The sequence below is a fragment of the Pelodiscus sinensis genome, chromosome 16 (assembly GCF_052426305.1).
Source record: "Pelodiscus sinensis isolate ZL-2025 chromosome 16, ASM5242630v1, whole genome shotgun sequence".
NCBI lineage: Eukaryota > Metazoa > Chordata > Testudines > Trionychidae > Pelodiscus > Pelodiscus sinensis.
The window spans coordinates 769,240-786,762 of record NC_143067.1 but is presented as its reverse complement, the minus strand read 5'-3'; the positions used below and the strand labels follow the sequence as shown (position 1 = coordinate 786,762).

Sequence of the window (17,523 nt, the reverse complement as noted above, 5' to 3'; positions counted from 1 at the left end):
AGGAGGCAGGAACAAGATACCAAAACACTCCTCTTATTTCTCCAAAAACAGCTTTTTAGAAAGCAGAGTTTTGTACACTCTCGTGTAGAAAAGATCACAGTTGGGCCGGGGCCAGAGCCAGGGCCAGGCCAGCTCTTCTAGTAAAAACGCTTGTTCCTCTCCTGCCGTCTCTGGAACACCACAGCCCCCACCACAGCACACACAATGATGCCCAGCAAGGCGCAGAGCAGCAGCAGGAACACCTTCCAACCAGTCAGGGGCCCACTTCGGAAGTTCCCTGTAGGGTCATCCACGTTGTCTGTAGGCAGGAAAGAGCAAGGCTTACAGCAGAATGCTCTGCCCCACAAGTCTCCCACTTCCCACCTCGGGCTTGGTCTCCCATCTCTCAGATGGCTGAATGGGCTACGGCTGATGTGCCAAATCCCTCCCAAAAGAATGGCTTTTGGGCAGGTCAATATCCATGTCTGGTGTTCCTGCGTTAAGAACAGGCAAGGAAATTCCATTGCTCAGGCTGGGGTGGCAGAATCTCCATTCCACCTCCGGGCTGTGTGGAAGACATGCCCTCCCACCAGTGATGCTACGTGGATCTTCCATTGCTTGTGGCTGAGGGCTCAGCATCGGTCAGTCTAGGTCTTTGCCAGGCCACCACCTTTCTGAGGTCTCGAGGGATGACACAGGAACCCTCCATCTTAGGGCCCACAGGGCTCACCTTTTGGGGACTTAAGGAGGCTGACGCTGGGCTCGATCTTTGTCCAGTCAATGTTCTCTTCCTCCGGTGGATGCTCTACCATCAGCTGAAATAGCTTCATTGAGATGATGTCATGATTGTCTAGGAAACAAGCACCGGTATGATGTCACGGGGTCACAGTGCTCTCCGAGCTGCATGGCCACAAAGGCACGGGAAAGATTCCTCTCTGTCTCTGGCGGGCTTTTCTTGGGAGAGGCTTTCCCCACGCCTAGCCAAGGAGCCTGCTCTTTCCCAGACTGCTGGTCTCCTCTCCTGTGCCGAGTGCCCAGGCCACCCACCCCCAGAGCAGACTGCAGTTTGAAAGGAGCGCTCACCAGACAGGTCCCCCGTGCCAGCAGAAGCCCCAAAGAAGTAGCCAGTGGGCAGTCGGACCCCTGCAATGTCGATGCAGTTCTTCCACTCATTCTTGTCCTCCACATCCGTCATCACCTGCCCAGAAAGGGAAACTTCACCAGAGGAAGAAGCAGCAAGGGCTTCAGAGTCTTCCCAAGGGGGCACCCCATGAGGCCCCGCCCTCAGCAAAGCTAGAACTAGAGTGTGGCTAGGGAGCCCCAGCTGGCCGTCAGAGTGGGGCTCCCTGCCCATATCCAAGCCCCAGGGCTCCCAGCCCAGGACAGATTGAAATGGAGGGGCTGAGCTGGCTCCCCATAGCTGTCTGTGCGGCTCCATCCAAGGGTGGGGCCTTGGAGCTGTAGCCCAACCAGGATCAGAGCCTCACAGGCAGCTGTGGACCTTCCATGCAGTGCGGGCAGGCTCCTGTAAGCCACCTCCGGCTTGTGTCCTCACCCCTCATCCCTAGCAGGTGTAAGGGCCACGTTGCAGCCCCCCCACAGATGCCTGCATGGCTCTTACCATAACCAGGCTCTGGCTTGGAGGACCCCCTCCTGGCCAGAGTCGGGGAAAGCTGTGTGGGCAGCTGGTGTGGAATTGCAGACTCTCCACCTCCCCTGGGGAGGCATGCAGGCAGGTGAGGGTCCACGTGTGTGGCTTCCACACTGCCCAGGCTCCCTTCCCTAGCCAGGCTCCAAAATGGGCTGTCTCAGGGCTGGGGCCTCAGGGGGGAAGAGGGTGGGTCCACCCCATTGAAAAGTGGCCAGGCCAGGCACTGGCTTTGAAAAAGTGGGAAGGCCCTGGCCCCCACTGGTGCAGAGTGCTGCCTGGTTCACCATCAGCCTCTCTGGAGCCAGTGGCAAGAGGCAGATTGGCTGGTCCAGGTGCTAGGAGAACAGTCCTTTTACCATTGGCCTTGGCATGCTGCCTTCCTCAGCACAAACCCCAGTGCATGGCCCAGAGAGCCAGCAACAGACATGGAGCTCAGCACCATCTCCCAAGCCATCTCACCGTTAGTCGGCCCCTGGAGTAGCGAACTGCCAGGAAAGTGTCATGGTTCCGATTTCGAAGATCAGCTGTGCAGCCTGCTAGCTCCGTCCAGCGCCCATCCTTACTGTGGTCGTAGGCCAGGGAGCCGTTATTCACCATGGCAGAGATGTATGGAAACACACGCTGCGGGGGCAGAGGAGAACAGTACTGCAAGCCGCCTGCAGGCTGGGAGTGGATTGCACTCCCTTTAAGGACAGGCATGCCCCACACAGGAGAACGGTCACACTGGCTCAGACCAGTGGTCCATTTAGGCCCAGAGGGAACCATAAAGTGACCCGCCCCTGTTGCTCATTCCCAGCTTCCCACAGGCCCGAGCACTAAGCCCCCCCGGCAGGGCCTGTGGCATCCCCTAGAGGACGAGGCACTCTGCCATGAAACAGACCTTCTGTTCCCTGGGGTACTGAATTTATGGCTTTTGCCCACCGGGGTCCAATGAAGAAGAGCAGCAGATAAGAAATGTTCTTTTCTAGGATAAGTTGACTTTAGGATGTGTTTTGTTGAAGGAAACAGATGCAGAGAGATCCTTCTGTCCAGTTCTTATGCCACCTGTGGCAAACGCTTCTTACTATTGGGTGGGCATGCAACTAGGCATAGGGATGTTGAAACATGGGTAATTGGGAAAACTTGTAACCGATGAAAATCTCAACAGTTACACAGTTACCAGCACCTGCAGAGTGGGGAAGCAGTCGCTGCACACTGGGAGCTGGCTTTTAAGCCAGCTTCCAGCACACACTAGCTTCCAGGGAGCCAGCTGCTGCCCCGTGATGCTGCTGCTAATACAGAGGTAGCAGTGCGGGGTGGAGGAGAGGTCACTAAAAGGGCCCTGAAAGTGAACTAAAGCAGTTTATGTTTGAGGAGATGGAGAAGATGGAACTCAAGGCATTAGCTACCCTGTTACCATGACAGCCAGAATATGTCATAAGACTTGCACGCACATAGGAGAATGGATGCGAATCAAAGACACTCCGCCGGGAACACAGATTTTGGATGGATTCCTGCCAGGCTAGATGCAGGCTTAAGAATTAGTATAGGAATGATTAGACAGGAGTTCCTTCCTTGTACTACTCTGCTCCATTTCCATGGAGCCTGTTGGTAATCAAGGGCAGCCTTAATCTGGCAGGATTTACCTATGATCTAGTAACAGACGTTTACTAAATCATTGTCGTAAGGGCTGGATGAAGCGAGGAAACTCTCAGGAAAGGATTTCTCTGACCTGTCATTTTAAGTTTTTCCTATGTATAGCTAGTGAGTAGCGCAACTCACAAGGGTCATGTTTGTTCCTTGCTTCCCCTCCCTATGGCAGCAGGAATCAGACACCCTGAAAACAGGTTCTTTCTAGTCAGGAAAATGGGCCTGGGCTACTGACTGAACATGTCCTAAGCCTTCCCCCACTACATACAGCTCTTCCTCACCCTTCCACTGCCCCCCTGTACACTCAGGCCAGCCCCACAGCCCCTTGCCCACATAAGTGATGTGCCAAAGCCACACAGCAGGAAAAGATAGCTCCTTGATATGAGGCACAATGAACTCTGTCCATGCTGCCAGGAGTCTTGGGCCTCCTCAGGCTGTTACCTCTTACCTCTGTTGCTTCATCATTGGGATATGTATCCAGGAAAATGGCCAAGCCATGGAAGTTATCTTTGCTGCCAAAGACAGGACCTAAAACAAGGCACAGAGTTAATAGAGGACACAGAGGCATCTCAAAAAGGGGCTATGCAGAACTACAAGCCACCCCCACTGTACATAAGGTAGATTCTTCACTTTTTCAGTAAACACGAGATGGAGAAGGGCACCAAGGACCAACCACTCTGCATTGTAGTGACCAGTCTCTGGTGAAGGTCACATCCCATTGTTAGCCAACAAATGTGTTACACATACTACTGACACCACCCTCATTATGTATGAAGTGAATGACATGGAAACTGTTGGATATCTATGCCAACTGGCTTGTACTGGTTTTACCCACAATGCTTTTCACTGGTCTACCCCATGATACCTTTGAACAGGGCAACTCAGCATTTACATAAGGGCTAGGAACACTGTCAAAGGCAAAATCCATTAATATTCTTCCAGGGTACAGGTCGGGCAGCTACTTTCATGGATCAATGCCTGGAATGCTAATATCCAGAACAAAGATAAAATAAGGGTACAGAACAACAAGTTCAGGAACTAGTACAAATGAGTGGGTTGAATCCAAGTTGTGATAAAATGCTTTGTAATAGACAGCAACCATTCTATACACAAGTGGTTTTGGGGGTGAATCTTTGAAACACACATTCTATGTAAGGTAAACATGCTGCAAACCAAGAATGGCTTCCCAGAAGAAGAGTAATATTTCATTTCTGTACTTTAAGGCTTTGTCTTTAGTCAATAGACTTGATTAAGTTTATTATTTGGACTAGTGAACATTAAGAGCAAACAATTAGCTATGCTTTTAATGAACAGACTACAGCAACTATTGAATCAGCCAGTGGGAGTTCATGAAATGCACCTCCCCAGCAAATCACATGCCTTTCATGCAGCCTCTGCCCAAGCAATGTGAATAAATACTCTTTAATTCATTGTTACAAGTAGCTTCTATAGAGGATAGCACTAATGGAGATCTTAGGTGCTAAAGAACAGTGAGACTTTTGATACCAAGAACAGCTGCAAGCGTCATGTGCTCTATGATGGGGCAAACCAACCCAGCTTCAGTCAGGGCAAGTCCTGAAGTGATGCAGACTCAGGACTCAGCACTCTAGCCCTCCATAGTCTAAAAATGGAAATGTAGCTCAACACACGTTAGGAGTTAATTTCCCAGCCCTGAAAAAGGATTACATTTAGCTCAAAAGTTTGTGTCTGGCCAACAGAAGTGGGTCCAAAACAAGATATTGCCTCACCCACCTTGCCTCTCTGACTTTGAGCATAGATACTTGGCAGAGAGGAGCAGCAACCCCCACTCCTGCTGCCTAGAAACATGCTCGAAGGGGCAGCTCAGTGTTACCTGACATACTAGTTACATTTCTCCCTCCGGAGCTGCTGCAAGAAGTTACTGAAAAGATGAAGCCAAGACGACAGGAACTTTGCCCCCTCGTCCTCCTGCAGCGGGAGGAAGCGCATGCACCACCGCCTGCAGCGTACCTGGCGTGAGGCGCTCCCGGGTATACCACAGGGCGAAGCCATCCCCATGCAGGTTCTTCTTGCCTGCGCCGTGGATCCTGAAGTGGACGTGGAGCTCCCAGTCCTTGAGGAAACAGGGCTGCAAGAGAGGGAGTCGCGCTCAGCCCCCACCGCCCGCTGCCCCCCGTGCTCTCCGGCCGCGGCAGCCCCGCTCACCACGCGGTTCCAGATGGAGCCCTCCTTGCTGCGCTCGTCCGGTGTCAGGCGCACATACTGGCTGGTGAGCATGGTGCTGCCCTGGAAGTCCCACAGGGGCATGGAGCTGGAGCCGAGCCCTGGGGGGGGAGAGGCGGTGAGTGCGGCCCAGCCCAGCCCAGCCCGGCGCTCACCTTGGTAGGGCCGGGGGGGGGAGGGGCGGCGCTCACCCTGGTAGGGCCGGGGGGGGGAGGGGCGGCGCTCACCCTGGTAGGGCCGGGGGGGGGAGGGGCGGCGCTCACCCCGGTAGGGCCGGGGGGGGGAGGGGCGGCGCTCACCCCGGTAGGGCCGGGGGGGGGGGGGGGGGAGGGGCGGCGCTCACCCTGGTAGGGCCGGGGGGGGAGGGGCGGGAGGGGCCGGGGGGGGAGGGGGCTCACCCCGGTAGGGCCGGGGGGGGGGGGAGGGGCGGCGCTCACCCCGGTAGGGCCGGGGGGGGGAGGGGCGGCGCTCACCCTGGTAGGGCCGGGGGGGGGGGGGGCGGCGCTCACCCTGGTAGGGCTGGGGGGGGGGGGGCGGCGCTCACCCCGGTAGGGCTGGGGGGGGGAGGGGCGGCGCTCACCCCGGTAGGGCCGGGGGGGGAGGGGCGGCGCTCACCCTGGTAGGGCTGGGGGGGGGGGAGGAGGGGCGGTGAGCCCGGCACGGCCCGGCCCGGCCCGGCGCTCACCCTGGTAGGGCCGGGGGGGAGGGGCGGCGCTCACCCTGGTAGGGCTGGGGGGGGGGGAGGAGGGGCGGTGAGCCCGGCACGGCCCGGCGCTCACCCTGGTAGGGCTGGGGGGGGGGAGGAGGGGCGGTGAGCCCGGCACGGCCCGGCCCGGCGCTCACCCTGGTAGGGCTGGGGGGGGGGGGGGAGGAGGGGCGGTGAGCCCGGCACGGCCCGGCCCGGCGCTCACCCTGGTAGGGCTGGGGGGGGGGGGAGGAGGGGCGGTGAGCCCGGCACGGCCCGGCCCGGCGCTCACCCCGGTAGGGCCGGGGGGGGGGAGGGGCGGCGCTCACCCCGGTAGGGCCGGGGGGGGGGGGGAGGGGCGGTGGGGGCCCGGCGCTCACCCTGGTAGGGCTGGGGGGGAGGGGCGGCGCTCACCCTGGTAGGGCCGGGGGGGGCCGGGGGGGAGGGGCGGTGAGCCCGGCACGGCCCGGCCCGGCCCGGCGCTCACCCTGGTAGGGCTGGGTCAGCGAGTGCTCGCGCTTCAGGTGCTCGCTGTGCCCGTCGGTCAGCTCGGCCGCCCCGCGCCGCAGCCCGGACGCCAGGAGCAGCAGCGCCCCGGACACGAGGCCGCGCGCCGGGCAGCCCCGGCCCCACCGCCCGCGGCGCGCGCAGCCGCCTCCGCCCGGAGCCGCCGCCATCCCGCTCGCCGCCGCTTCCGGCTTCCGGCCGCAGGGCACGCGCCGCGCGAGACCTCCGACTGCACCTCGGCCCGACGGAGCTTCCGGGGGAGACTCCGCCCCCAAGCAGCGCAGCGACCGCGAGAGCGACACGTCATTCCCGTGGCCATGGCAGCGGAGGGGGCTCAGACTGTGACTCCCGGCATGCAGTGGGGCTAGGCCCGTCGCACCGTGGCATGCCGGGAGCTGTAGTTTGACCGTGTCTCCTGCGCGTCGCTCGGCTCCCGCCGCAACCCGTTGACATCGCCCCGCCCCCTCGGGCCGTGAGGGGCACGTGACCCCCCCCACGGACCACGTGACCCCACTGCCACAGGTTGTGCACCGCCCTTTCCCTGCAGCCGGACCCAGCCCCCCCCCCCCTTAGGCCGGGATTGCAGATGGGGGGAGGGCGGCAGGCTGGGGGGGAGGGTTGCAGACGGGGGGGCTGGCTGAGGCTGGGGGGGAGGGTTGCAGACGGGGGGCTGGCTGAGGCTGGGGGGGAGGGGTGCAGACGGGGGGGCTGGCTGAGGCTGGGGGGGAGGGTTGCAGACGGGGGGGCTGGCTGAGGCTGGGGGGAGGGTTGCAGACGGGGGGGCTGGCTGAGGCTGGGGGTGCTGGCTGAGGCTGGGGGGGAGGGTTGCAGACGGGGGGGCTGGCTGAGGCTGGGGGGGAGGGTTGCAGACGGGGGGGCTGGCTGAGGCTGGGGGGAGGGTTGCAGACGGGGGGGCTGGCTGAGGCTGGGGGGAGGGGGCTGGCTGAGGCTGGGGGGGAGGGTTGCAGACGGGGGGGGCTGGCTGAGGCTGGGGGGGAGGGTTGCAGACGGGGGGGCTGGCTGAGGCTGGGGGGGAGGGTTGCAGACGGGGGGGCTGGCTGAGGCTGGGGGGGAGGGTTGCAGACGGGGGGGCTGGCTGAGGCTGGGGGGGAGGGTTGCAGACGGGGGGGCTGGCTGAGGCTGGGGGTGCTGGCTGAGGCTGGGGGGGAGGGTTGCAGACGGGGGGGCTGGCTGAGGCTGGGGGGGAGGGTTGCAGACGGGGGGGCTGGCTGAGGCTGGGGGTGCTGGCTGAGGCTGGGGGGGAGGGTTGCAGACGGGGGGGCTGGCTGAGGCTGGGGGGAAGGTTGCAGACGGGGGGGGCTGGCTGAGGCTGGGGGTGCTGGCTGAGGCTGGGGGGAGGGTTGCAGACGGGGGTGCTGGCTGAGGCTGGGGGGGAGGGTTGCAGACGGGGGGGCTGGCTGAGGCTGGGGGGGAGGGTTGCAGACGGGGGGGCTGGCTGAGGCTGGGGGGGAGGGTTGCAGACGGGGGGGCTGGCTGAGGCTGGGGGGGAGGGTTGCAGACTGGGGGGGCTGGCTGAGGCTGGGGGGGAGGGTTGCAGACGGGGGGGGCTGGCTGAGGCTGGGGGGGAGGGTTGCAGACGGGGGGCTGGCTGAGGCTGGGGGGGAGGGTTGCAGACTGGGGGGGCTGGCTGAGGCTGGGGGGGAGGGTTGCAGACGGGGGGCTGGCTGAGGCTGGGGGTGCTGGCTGAGGCTGGGGGGGAGGGTTGCAGACGGGGGGCTGGCTGAGGCTGGGGGGAGGGTTGCAGACGGGGGGGCTGGCTGAGGCTGGGGGTGCTGGCTGAGGCTGGGGGGGAGGGTTGCAGACGGGGGGGCTGGCTGAGGCTGGGGGGGAGGGTTGCAGACGGGGGGGCTGGCTGAGGCTGGGGGGGAGGGTTGCAGACGGGGGGGCTGGCTGAGGCTGGGGGTGCTGGCTGAGGCTGGGGGGGAGGGTTGCAGACGGGGGTGCTGGCTGAGGCTGGGGGGGAGGGTTGCAGACGGGGGGGGCTGGCTGAGGCTGGGGGGGAGGGTTGCAGACGGGGGGGCTGGCTGAGGCTGGGGGGGGGGCAGGGGGGGCTGGCTGAGGCTGGGGGTGCTGGCTGAGGCTGGGGGGGAGGGTTGCAGACGGGGGGGCTGGCTGAGGCTGGGGGGGAGGGTTGCAGACGGGGGGGCTGGCTGAGGCTGGGGGTGCTGGCTGAGGCTGGGGGGAGGGTTGCAGACGGGGGGGCTGGCTGGGGGTGCTGGCTGAGGCTGGGGGGGAGGGTTGCAGATGGGGGGGCTGGCTGAGGCTGGGGGTGCTGGCTGAGGCTGGGGGGAGGGTTGGCAATTGCGGGTGCCAGCTGAGGTGAGTCCTGTGGCGTCCTATAGACGTACTTGAGGTGTAAGCTGTGCTGGTCTGGCCCACTTGTCAGAGGCAACATGCCGAGATGGGGATGGCACGCGACCTGTGCTAAGGAGTTACATTCCCTCAGGGAGGGTGTGACCCATTCCCAACAGTTGGTAGGGAGGTGAAAATACCAAAAGAGGGTAAATTACTTTTTGTAGTGAAAACTTTAAAAAACCAAATGAATCATCTAGCAGCACCTTAAAGATCTAATATGTTGATGGCATCCTGAGCTTTCCAATGGAGGAGTGGGCTGTGTCCATGAAAGCTTGACATGTTGTTAGTCTTTAAGGTGCTGCTAGACTATTCGTTGTTTTAAGTTTTTCCAGTTAGTCTATAACTCAGCTCCCCCTGGAAGTTTTTGTAGTGAGCCACCCTGACAGACCTAATAGCCCATTAGCAAGAGACACTGAGTGTGGGAGAATTGTGGGTCCTTGAGACAGGCTACACTGCTTCTGACTCGTAGATATTTGACTGACCCTGGCAGCTGGTGCCGGAATCTATCTTGAATTTTGCACTTTCCTCGAGTGGTGTGGGAGAATGGAACAAGGGCTTCCTGCCCCAGGGAAAGTCTATACAAGAGGAGGGAAATAAAAAGTGTCTTTATCTGGCTTTACAGATGGACTCCCCACCCAGAGAGGATACAAGAAAACCCCTGGAAGCAAAAGGACTGTAAGGGCAGGTGTGGAAGACCAGGTCTTGCATCAGCCCATGAAATACGGCCCAAGGAGGGGTGAGAATGGAGGGGCGAGGTGTGGGAAAGGGGGCCCATGGAGACTCAGGACACTAAGCCTGGGCAGGGGAGTAGCTTTATGGCAAGCAGACCAGCATGGAGACTGTTACTGGCCTGCTTTGGTTCTTCCCCAGCCAGAGGGATCACACAGAAACCAACAGGCTGGCCAAAGCATACCATGGCTACCTGTCCCGAGAATTTATTCTATAGCAGGTGGCCCTGCTCTTAGATAATGTTACTGAAGTAAAACACTGCTAACTTGGGCCAAACCATCACCAGTACAATCAGGCTACATCTACACTGGCAGCTTCTTGAGCAATAACAGTTGTTCTTGTGCAAAAATTTGCCTACTGTCTACACTGCATGAGCATTCTTGCACAAGTAAATTTACAGTATAGCATTGTAAAACAGGGCTTCTTCCAGAAGTTATTCCTCTCCCCATGTGGAATAAGCCCTCTTGTGCAAGAGCTCTTCCAAAAAGGGCAGTGTAGACCGGCAACAGGAATTTCTTGCACAAGAAGCCCCTATGGTTAAAATGGCCATCAGAGCTTTCTTGCGCAAGAGAGCGTCTACACTGCCATGGATGCACTTGCGCAAAAGCACATGGCCGTGTAGCTACTGTCTTGTGGAAGAATGTTTGCACAAGAACTCTTCTTCAAAAAGCTGCCAGTGTAGACAGCCTAACTTATTTCACCACATTCTGGCTGCTTTAATATGGCTCAGTCTGTCCCTCAGGGCATTTCATCTCCCCCTCTCGCTGGGTGAGCCCTGCTCATGGCTTGTTTCCATGATGTCTGCCTTCACTTCACTTCTCTGGGCTGGGCTTCACCACAGATGCTTACAGTCCCCGGGGGAGATTTTCCTTTGCCTGTGCTCACAGAGTCTGACTCCTCCTGGGGCTCTGGCCCGTGCCCATCTTGCCAATCTCCTGTCAGTCTTTGTGCTCACTGGGGGCACAGGCCTGGCTTCTGACTCCTTGGTCACCCTTTGTGGCATCAGGTGTGACTGAGTGTTCTGTAGCATCAGAGCAATGAGAGGCTGGAAGGGACTTGGAGGCTACAGAGTCCAGCTTCAGCCCCGAGACAGGACCAAGGCAATCTGAGCTTTCCCTGGCAGTGTCTGTCCACCCGGGTCTGAAACCCCAAATCTCCCTTGCTGCAGATGAAGCCTTTCCTCATGGTCCCGCCATCAGTGGACATAGAGAACAGTTGATCCCTGTCTTGTTCATAACAGCCCCTCGTCCCAGTAGTCTCTCTATGGCAATCAGTGGTTTGTGGTAACTTCAAAGTAGAAAATGACAGCACTGGAGAAAGTAGTGAAATCCCATCATAAGAACGGCCGTACCGGGTCAGCCCAAAGGTTCATCTAGCCCAGTGTCCTGTCAGCTTAGAAAAGAGGAGACTGAGGGGGGATATGATAGAGGTCTATAAAATCATGAGTGGTGTGGAGAGGGCCGATAAAGAAAAGTTATTTATTAGTTCCTATAATAGAAGAACTAGAGGACACCAAATGAAATTAATGGGGAGCAGGTTTAAAACTAATAAAAGAAAGTTCTTCTTCACACAGCGTGTAGTCAACCTGTGGAACTCCTCGCCAGAGGAGGCTGTGAAGGCTAGGACTATAATAGAGTTTAAAGAGAAGCTAGATAATTTCATGGAGGTTAGGTCCATAAAAGGCTAGTAGCCAGGGGATAAAATGGTGTTCTTGGCCTCTGTCTGTCAGAGGCTGGAGAGGGATGGCAGGAGACAAATTGCTTGATCATTATCTTCGGTCCACCCTCTCTGGGGTACCTGGTGCTGGCCACTGTCGGTAGACAGGATACTGGGCTAGATGGACCTTTGGTCTGACCCAGTACGGCCGTTCTTATGTTCTCTGCGCTGGGCTCTCGGCCTGACCAGCTCTCTCAAGTGCCATGTTTCCTAGGGACAAGCTGCTCCTCAGACATGGTCATTACGTATCCCCCATCTGCATGGGATGCAGTGTGCACAGCTAGACCTTCCGGGTCTGCCCCCAGAGCATTTGCACCTGGGGCTTTCAGAGTTAGCTCCACATGCTGTCTGCATTTCCACAGCTTCTGACCGCTACTGCTGCTACCTCCTGGGTCTTCCAGCACATGGTGGCTTCCATGCTGGTACCTTTTCCTGGCCTGCTGCTGAGCAGCTCAGGATCAAGGGAAGGGCTGGGCACTGTGGTGCCACAGCTCAGCCCTGGCACGGGGGGCTCTGTTGCATCACTTACATCCCTGAGCAGCAGGAATTAGAAGAGCTGCATCCAGCCGGTGGGTGAACTCACCTGAGAGCTGCACCCAGCATGAGAGACATGCTGCCGCTGCCTGTGCCCTGGCTGGGGCTCCACAGGAGACTGCAGTGTGGCCAGGCACAAGGCAAGGACAGCGCTGGTCTTGGGGAAAGCTGGCCTGGCACCAGCATGTGTATGTGGAGCTCCTCAGCCCCATCTCCCAGCACCCATGGGCGGCCGTGCTGACAGGGCCTGCTGAGAGTAGAGCAAGTGGTTGCTCATCCTTGTTTATTTGCCTCACTGGCTTTCAGAGCCAGCTGGGAGCGCTGTCTGATCTGCTTCAGCACATGGAGCTGCTCCCTGCTTGCCCAAGGCACAGTCTGCCAGGTGCTGTCCGGCCTCTTGCGCTGAATGAGATGCTGGGGTGGCTCAAATGGTCCTTCCCAGCTCTCCCCAGAGCCAGCCAGCACAGCAGTGGGGACAGGAAAGGGGTTTTCCCCTGCTTAGGATGGAACTGATGGGCCTGGCAATGTTGCAGCCCATCATGCCTGACTGCAGGTCAGAGCCCAGCCTGGGGCCACCACCCCAGCTCCTCACCAGAAGAGGGAGAAGAAACACAAGGCTTCAATGCCTCCCCAATGGGTGTGGGGAGCAGCTACTCTGGGGCTGGAGGAAAGTCCAGATTCCTCTCCCCCTACAGCAATCCTACAAGGAAGCCTGCAGGAGGCGGATATTTCTGATGCAGAGAGAGGCCATGTGCATGGTGCAGGAGCTAGGCAGGGTCTTGCCTTGCCCTCAGTTAGCCCAGGCTCCACTTCGCCTCCTCACACAGGCCCATGGGTCCCACAAGCTGTGGCTGGGCTAAACAGAAGAACATCCACGCTCTATCCCCATATCCTGTCGGCAGGGAGTTCCACAGGTTGACTGAGCTGTCTGAAGAAACACTTTTTTGTTTTAAACCTGCTACCTGTTAATTTCATTTGGTGACCCCTAGTTCTTGTTATGGCAGCAAGGTACTTTTCCTTATGTATTTTCGCTACATTGGTCATGATTGTATAGACCTCTGTCATACCCCCCCATAGTCTCCTCTTTTCTAAGTTGAACAGTCCCAGTCTTATCAGACTCTCTTTCTAGGCTGGACTGAACAGGACACCACCTTCTCCAGCTTCGGCACCAAGAGCAATGGCCCGTTTATTCCAGAATGAATCCCACTGGGCCCCAAAGAAAGTGGGCTCCTGGACTATGTCATTTTCCCAGCGTCCTCCCCCGATTCCTACTAGCAGCCTTTAGGCCCATCCCTGCACTTACCAAGCCTGGCTGCTTTACTAAAGGCTGCAACAAGCTAAGGACTGTACAAATCCATTTATTCCATGCACCACACAGCAGGTCTGTTTTGCTGCTCGTTCCTCGGGCTCTTCCCTCACAAGAATGCTGCCTGGGCCAGGAAGCTTGCTCTCCCCTTCCCCACAAGGAGAGAGCGTTGTCACCATCTCCCTCCCTTCCCAGAAACCACTACTGTTGTTCAGAACAAGGTTGTTTGGGGAGAAGCCATGGGTTCATGCAGCATGCTCCCTGCACGGAGACCCAGCAGGCAGCTGAAGGAGCAGCTCATTTCATGTATCGTTTTGTAAAGTCCTCAGAGGCCAGTATATATGCCCAACCAGCCAGAAGCTCCAGCAGGCCTTCCATGGTCCTTCACAGGGGGACAGGAAGGGATACCACCTCCTCCCAACACTCATCATATGCCTCCTGGTACTCCTCATGTGGCTTGATCATTATCACACAGGTCGGGCGCTTTGAGCCTCCAGCTGTTCCTAGATCCTGAGGAAGAGGAGGAAGAGGTATCACAGGGCCAGCTGCATAGGGCACCACTACATTTGGGGCAGATGGTGCCCAATGCTTTGTATGCCTAGGGATGTGTCAAAAGTAGTCGCAGGCACTCCCAGGCGCATGCCCCCTGCGGGCTCAGTGCCAGAGGCAGCCCCCAACTCATTCCCTCCCAAAATATTTTTTAAAGCAAAATGCATCCTGACTTCACACCACAGATGCCAGCTGTTGCTTAATAGGGGTTACCAGGCCCCCATCTGCTCAGAGCCTGACCCCATTTGCGAACAGCTTATCTTCCCCAACTCATGCCCTAGCTGGGCCTTTCTGATCCAGGAATATCCGAAGTGCCTGGCCGGATGGGGCCCAGCCACACTTTCCAAGGAAGGCGAGAGGTCACAGCAGGTACAATGTTTGGTCAGGAAGGAGGCAGGTGACATCAGCTGGAGACACCCCTCAAGAAGATAAAACCCAGGAGCAGCCCTGCACATTGTGTTATACAAATAATGTAAAGGACCTGCTAGAGGAGAACAGAGTATGCCGCCAGTCTCGGCTAACTAGATTCTTTAGGAACAAAGATGAAAGCGCCCTCTGACCATACACTAGAGCACGCTGCACAGCAGGACCCCAGGCAGCTTAAGTATTTGCCCAGCTACATTACTGCTTGCAAAACTAAGCTACTATCCTACTAGGAAGTTTCAAGCGCTCTTGGTGCTCACAAAGGGCCATTTTCCCTCCCCAGCAGCCTTACCGATTTGGAGGGGATGTAAGCATAGGGAAGGCTCCTGTCTTCACACATGACGGGGATGTGGCAATAAACTTCAATGGGCAGCGTGTCTCCAGCAAGGACGATGATCCTAGAACAGCAGAGCAAGAAAGCATGTCAGTAGATGTGGAGGGAGAGAGGCACAGGCTGAGGAGAGGCCTGAAGGGCGGGTGATTGGCCACAAAGGGGGAGACACAAGTGGGAAGGACACTGCCGGCTCTCAGCAGAGACCATCTGGCCTTCGAACACCTGCCCAAGACGAAGTGCTACAGGCCAAGCTGTCAGAGCTGAAAAGCCCCGGTTCTAATCCTGGGGACAGAGGAGCATGGGCCGGCAGCAGCCCAGGGCTTTTACCCCTTCTCGCCCTTGTTGATGAATTTCTGAACTTCCTTCACCCCCCGCCGGATCTGCTTCTGTTTTACCGCTGGAAGAGAAAGGGGAGGCCATGAGCATTAAATGGGGCTTCAAGCCCCTGCAACCCACCCTGGCCGTATCCTTCTCCTCCCCACTCACAGTCCCTGCCCCCCCCCAGTCCTCCCAGCCCGTGTCCCCCCCTCTCTCCTCTCCCCCTCTCTCTCCTCTCCCCCCCCGATCCCCCAGCCCATGTCCCCCCCTCTCTCCTCCCCCCCCGATCCCCCAGCCCGTGTCCCCCCCTCTCTCCTCTCCCCCCCTCTCTCCTCCCCCCCCCCGATCCCCCAGCCCATGTCCCCCCCTCTCTCCTCCCCCCCCCCGATCCCCCAGCCCGTGTCCCCTCCTCTCTCCTCCCCCCCGGATCCCCCAGCCCGTGTCCCCTCCTCTCTCCTCCCCCCCCCCCGGATCCCCCAGCCCGTGTCCCCTCCTCTCTCCTCCCCCCCCCCCCCGGATCCCCCAGCCCGTGTCCCCTCCTCTCTCTCCTCCCCCCCCCCCCGGATCCCCCAGCCCGTGTCCCCTCCTCTCTCTCCTCCCCCCCCCCCCGGATCCCCCAGCCCGTGTCCCCTCCTCTCTCTCCTCCCCCCCCCCCGGATCCCCCAGCCCGTGTCCCCTCCTCTCTCTCCTCCCCCCCCCCCGGATCCCCCAGCCCGTGTCCCCTCCTCTCTCCTCCCCCCCCCCCCGGATCCCCCAGCCCGTGTCCCCTCCTCTCTCTCCTCCCCCCCCCCCCCGGATCCCCCAGCCCGTGTCCCCTCCTCTCTCTCCTCCCCCCCCCCCCGGATCCCCCAGCCCGTGTCCCCTCCTCTCTCCCCTCCCCCCCCCCCCGGATCCCCCAGCCCGTGTCCCCTCCTCTCTCTCCTCCCCCCCCCCCCGGATCCCCCAGCCCGTGTCCCCTCCTCTCTCTCTCCCCCCCCCCCCGGATCCCCCAGCCCGTGTCCCCTCCTCTCTCTCCTCCCCCCCCCCCCGGATCCCCCAGCCCGTGTCCCCTCCTCTCTCTCCTCCCCCCCCCCCGGATCCCCCAGCCCGTGTCCCCTCCTCTCTCTCCTCCCCCCCCCCCGGATCCCCCAGCCCGTGTCCCCTCCTCTCTCTCCTCCCCCCCCCCCGGATCCCCCAGCCCGTGTCCCCTCCTCTCTCTCCCCCCCCCCCCCCCGGATCCCCCAGCCCGTGTCCCCTCCTCTCTCCTCCCCCCCCCCCCCCGGATCCCCCAGCCCGTGTCCCCTCCTCTCTCCTCCTCCCCCCCCCCCCCGGATCCCCCAGCCCGTGTCCCCTCCTCTCTCTCCTCCCCCCCCCCCCGGATCCCCCAGCCCGTGTCCCCTCCTCTCTCCCTCCCCCCCCCCCCGGATCCCCCAGCCCGTGTCCCCTCCTCTCTCCTCCCCCCCCCCCGGATCCCCCAGCCCGTGTCCCCTCCTCTCTCCTCCCCCCCCCCCGGATCCCCCAGCCCGTGTCCCCTCCTCTCTCCTCCCCCCCCCGATCCCCCAGCCCGTGTCCCCTCCTCTCTCCTCCCCCCCCCCCGATCCCCCAGCCCGTGTCCCCTCCTCTCTCCTCCCCCCCCCCCCGGATCCCCCAGCCCGTGTCCCCTCCTCTCTCCTCCCCCCCCCCCCCGATCCCCCAGCCCGTGTCCCCTCCTCTCTCCTCCCCCCCCCGGATCCCCCAGCCCGTGTCCCCTCCTCTCTCCTCCCCCCCCCCCGGATCCCCCAGCCCGTGTCCCCTCCTCTCTCCTCCCCCCCCCCCGGATCCCCCAGCCCGTGTCCCCTCCTCTCTCCTCCCCCCCCCCCCCCCCCCAGCCCGTGTCCCCTCCTCTCTCCTCCCCCCCGGATCCCCCAGCCCGTGTCCCCTCCTCTCTCCTCCCCCCCCCCCCCGGATCCCCCAGCCCGTGTCCCCTCCTCTCTCCTCCCCCCCCCCCCGGATCCCCCAGCCCGTGTCCCCTCCTCTCTCCTCCCCCCCCCCCCGGATCCCCCAGCCCGTGTCCCCTCCTCTCTCCTCCCCCCCGGATCCCCCAGCCCGTGTCCCCTCCTCTCTCCCCCCCCCCCGATCCCCCAGCCCGTGTCCCCTCCTCTCTCCTCCCCCCCCCCGATCCCCCAGCCCGTGTCCCCTCCTCTCTCCTCCCCCCCGGATCCCCCAGCCCGTGTCCCCTCCTCCCCCCCACCTTTCCGGATGCATTTGTAGAGCTTGCGGGTGAGTTTGCGCGAGGCCAGCGGCTGCGCGATCGGGTTCACATTGTCCAGCAGCTCCCGGTACGATCGCTCCGGAGTCGCTTCGGGCTCCGGCGCCGCCTCCAGCTCTTGCACCTTCTCCCGAGACATGCTCGACAACCACGTGGCCCACACTTAGCTCCACTTCCGCATGCGCGCAGAGCACCCTGGGAAGGGTGACTGATGACGTCCTCTGCCGTAGCCAATGACAACCCTCCGCTGGTTTGTCCCGCCCCGCCCGGGTCACAATCACGCGCGCGCCTGGAGCATCCTCCCCCGCTCCGGGCACGCGCCTGTCGCCCCCGGGAGCCGCTGGCTGGAGCAGGGCGG

The 17,523-nt window shown here is 60.7% G+C and overlaps 2 protein-coding genes and 1 long non-coding RNA gene across 4 annotated transcripts; 1 reads left to right on the top strand and 2 right to left on the bottom strand.

Annotated features, from left to right (window-relative positions):
* Positions 1 to 12: 12 nt before the first annotated feature.
* Positions 13 to 6,893, bottom strand: LMAN2 (lectin, mannose binding 2). Of its 2 annotated transcripts, none has more exons than XM_075917902.2 (8): positions 6,634 to 6,893; positions 5,444 to 5,562; positions 5,249 to 5,366; positions 3,708 to 3,787; positions 2,090 to 2,251; positions 1,063 to 1,177; positions 710 to 829; positions 13 to 298 (listed from the first exon to the last, which is right to left on the bottom strand). In XM_075917902.2, exons 1-8 carry the CDS (start codon positions 6,821 to 6,823, stop codon positions 138 to 140), a joined length of 1,065 nt encoding a protein of 354 aa, XP_075774017.1. In that variant the 5' UTR covers positions 6,824 to 6,893; the 3' UTR covers positions 13 to 137. The 2 variants fall into 2 exon arrangements, with proteins under 2 accessions (XP_075774017.1, XP_089625507.1); XM_089769381.1 differs by lacking the exon at positions 6,634 to 6,893 and adding an exon at positions 5,971 to 5,985.
* A 146-nt stretch (positions 6,894 to 7,039) lies between these two features.
* On the top strand, positions 7,040 to 13,276 carry LOC142825760 (uncharacterized). Its single transcript, XR_012900109.2, has 3 exons — positions 7,040 to 7,175; positions 9,652 to 9,765; positions 13,138 to 13,276. It is a non-coding gene; the product is annotated as an uncharacterized LOC142825760 (long non-coding RNA).
* Positions 13,277 to 13,350: 74 nt separating this feature from the next.
* NHP2 (NHP2 ribonucleoprotein) lies at positions 13,351 to 17,368 on the bottom strand. The gene is made up of 4 exons (XM_075917885.2): positions 17,148 to 17,368; positions 14,948 to 15,017; positions 14,579 to 14,684; positions 13,351 to 13,824 (listed from the first exon to the last, which is right to left on the bottom strand). The coding sequence occupies exons 1-4, from the start codon at positions 17,302 to 17,304 to the stop codon at positions 13,699 to 13,701; spliced, it is 459 nt and encodes a 152-aa protein (XP_075774000.1). The 5' UTR covers positions 17,305 to 17,368; the 3' UTR covers positions 13,351 to 13,698.
* Positions 17,369 to 17,523: the final 155 nt, after the last annotated feature.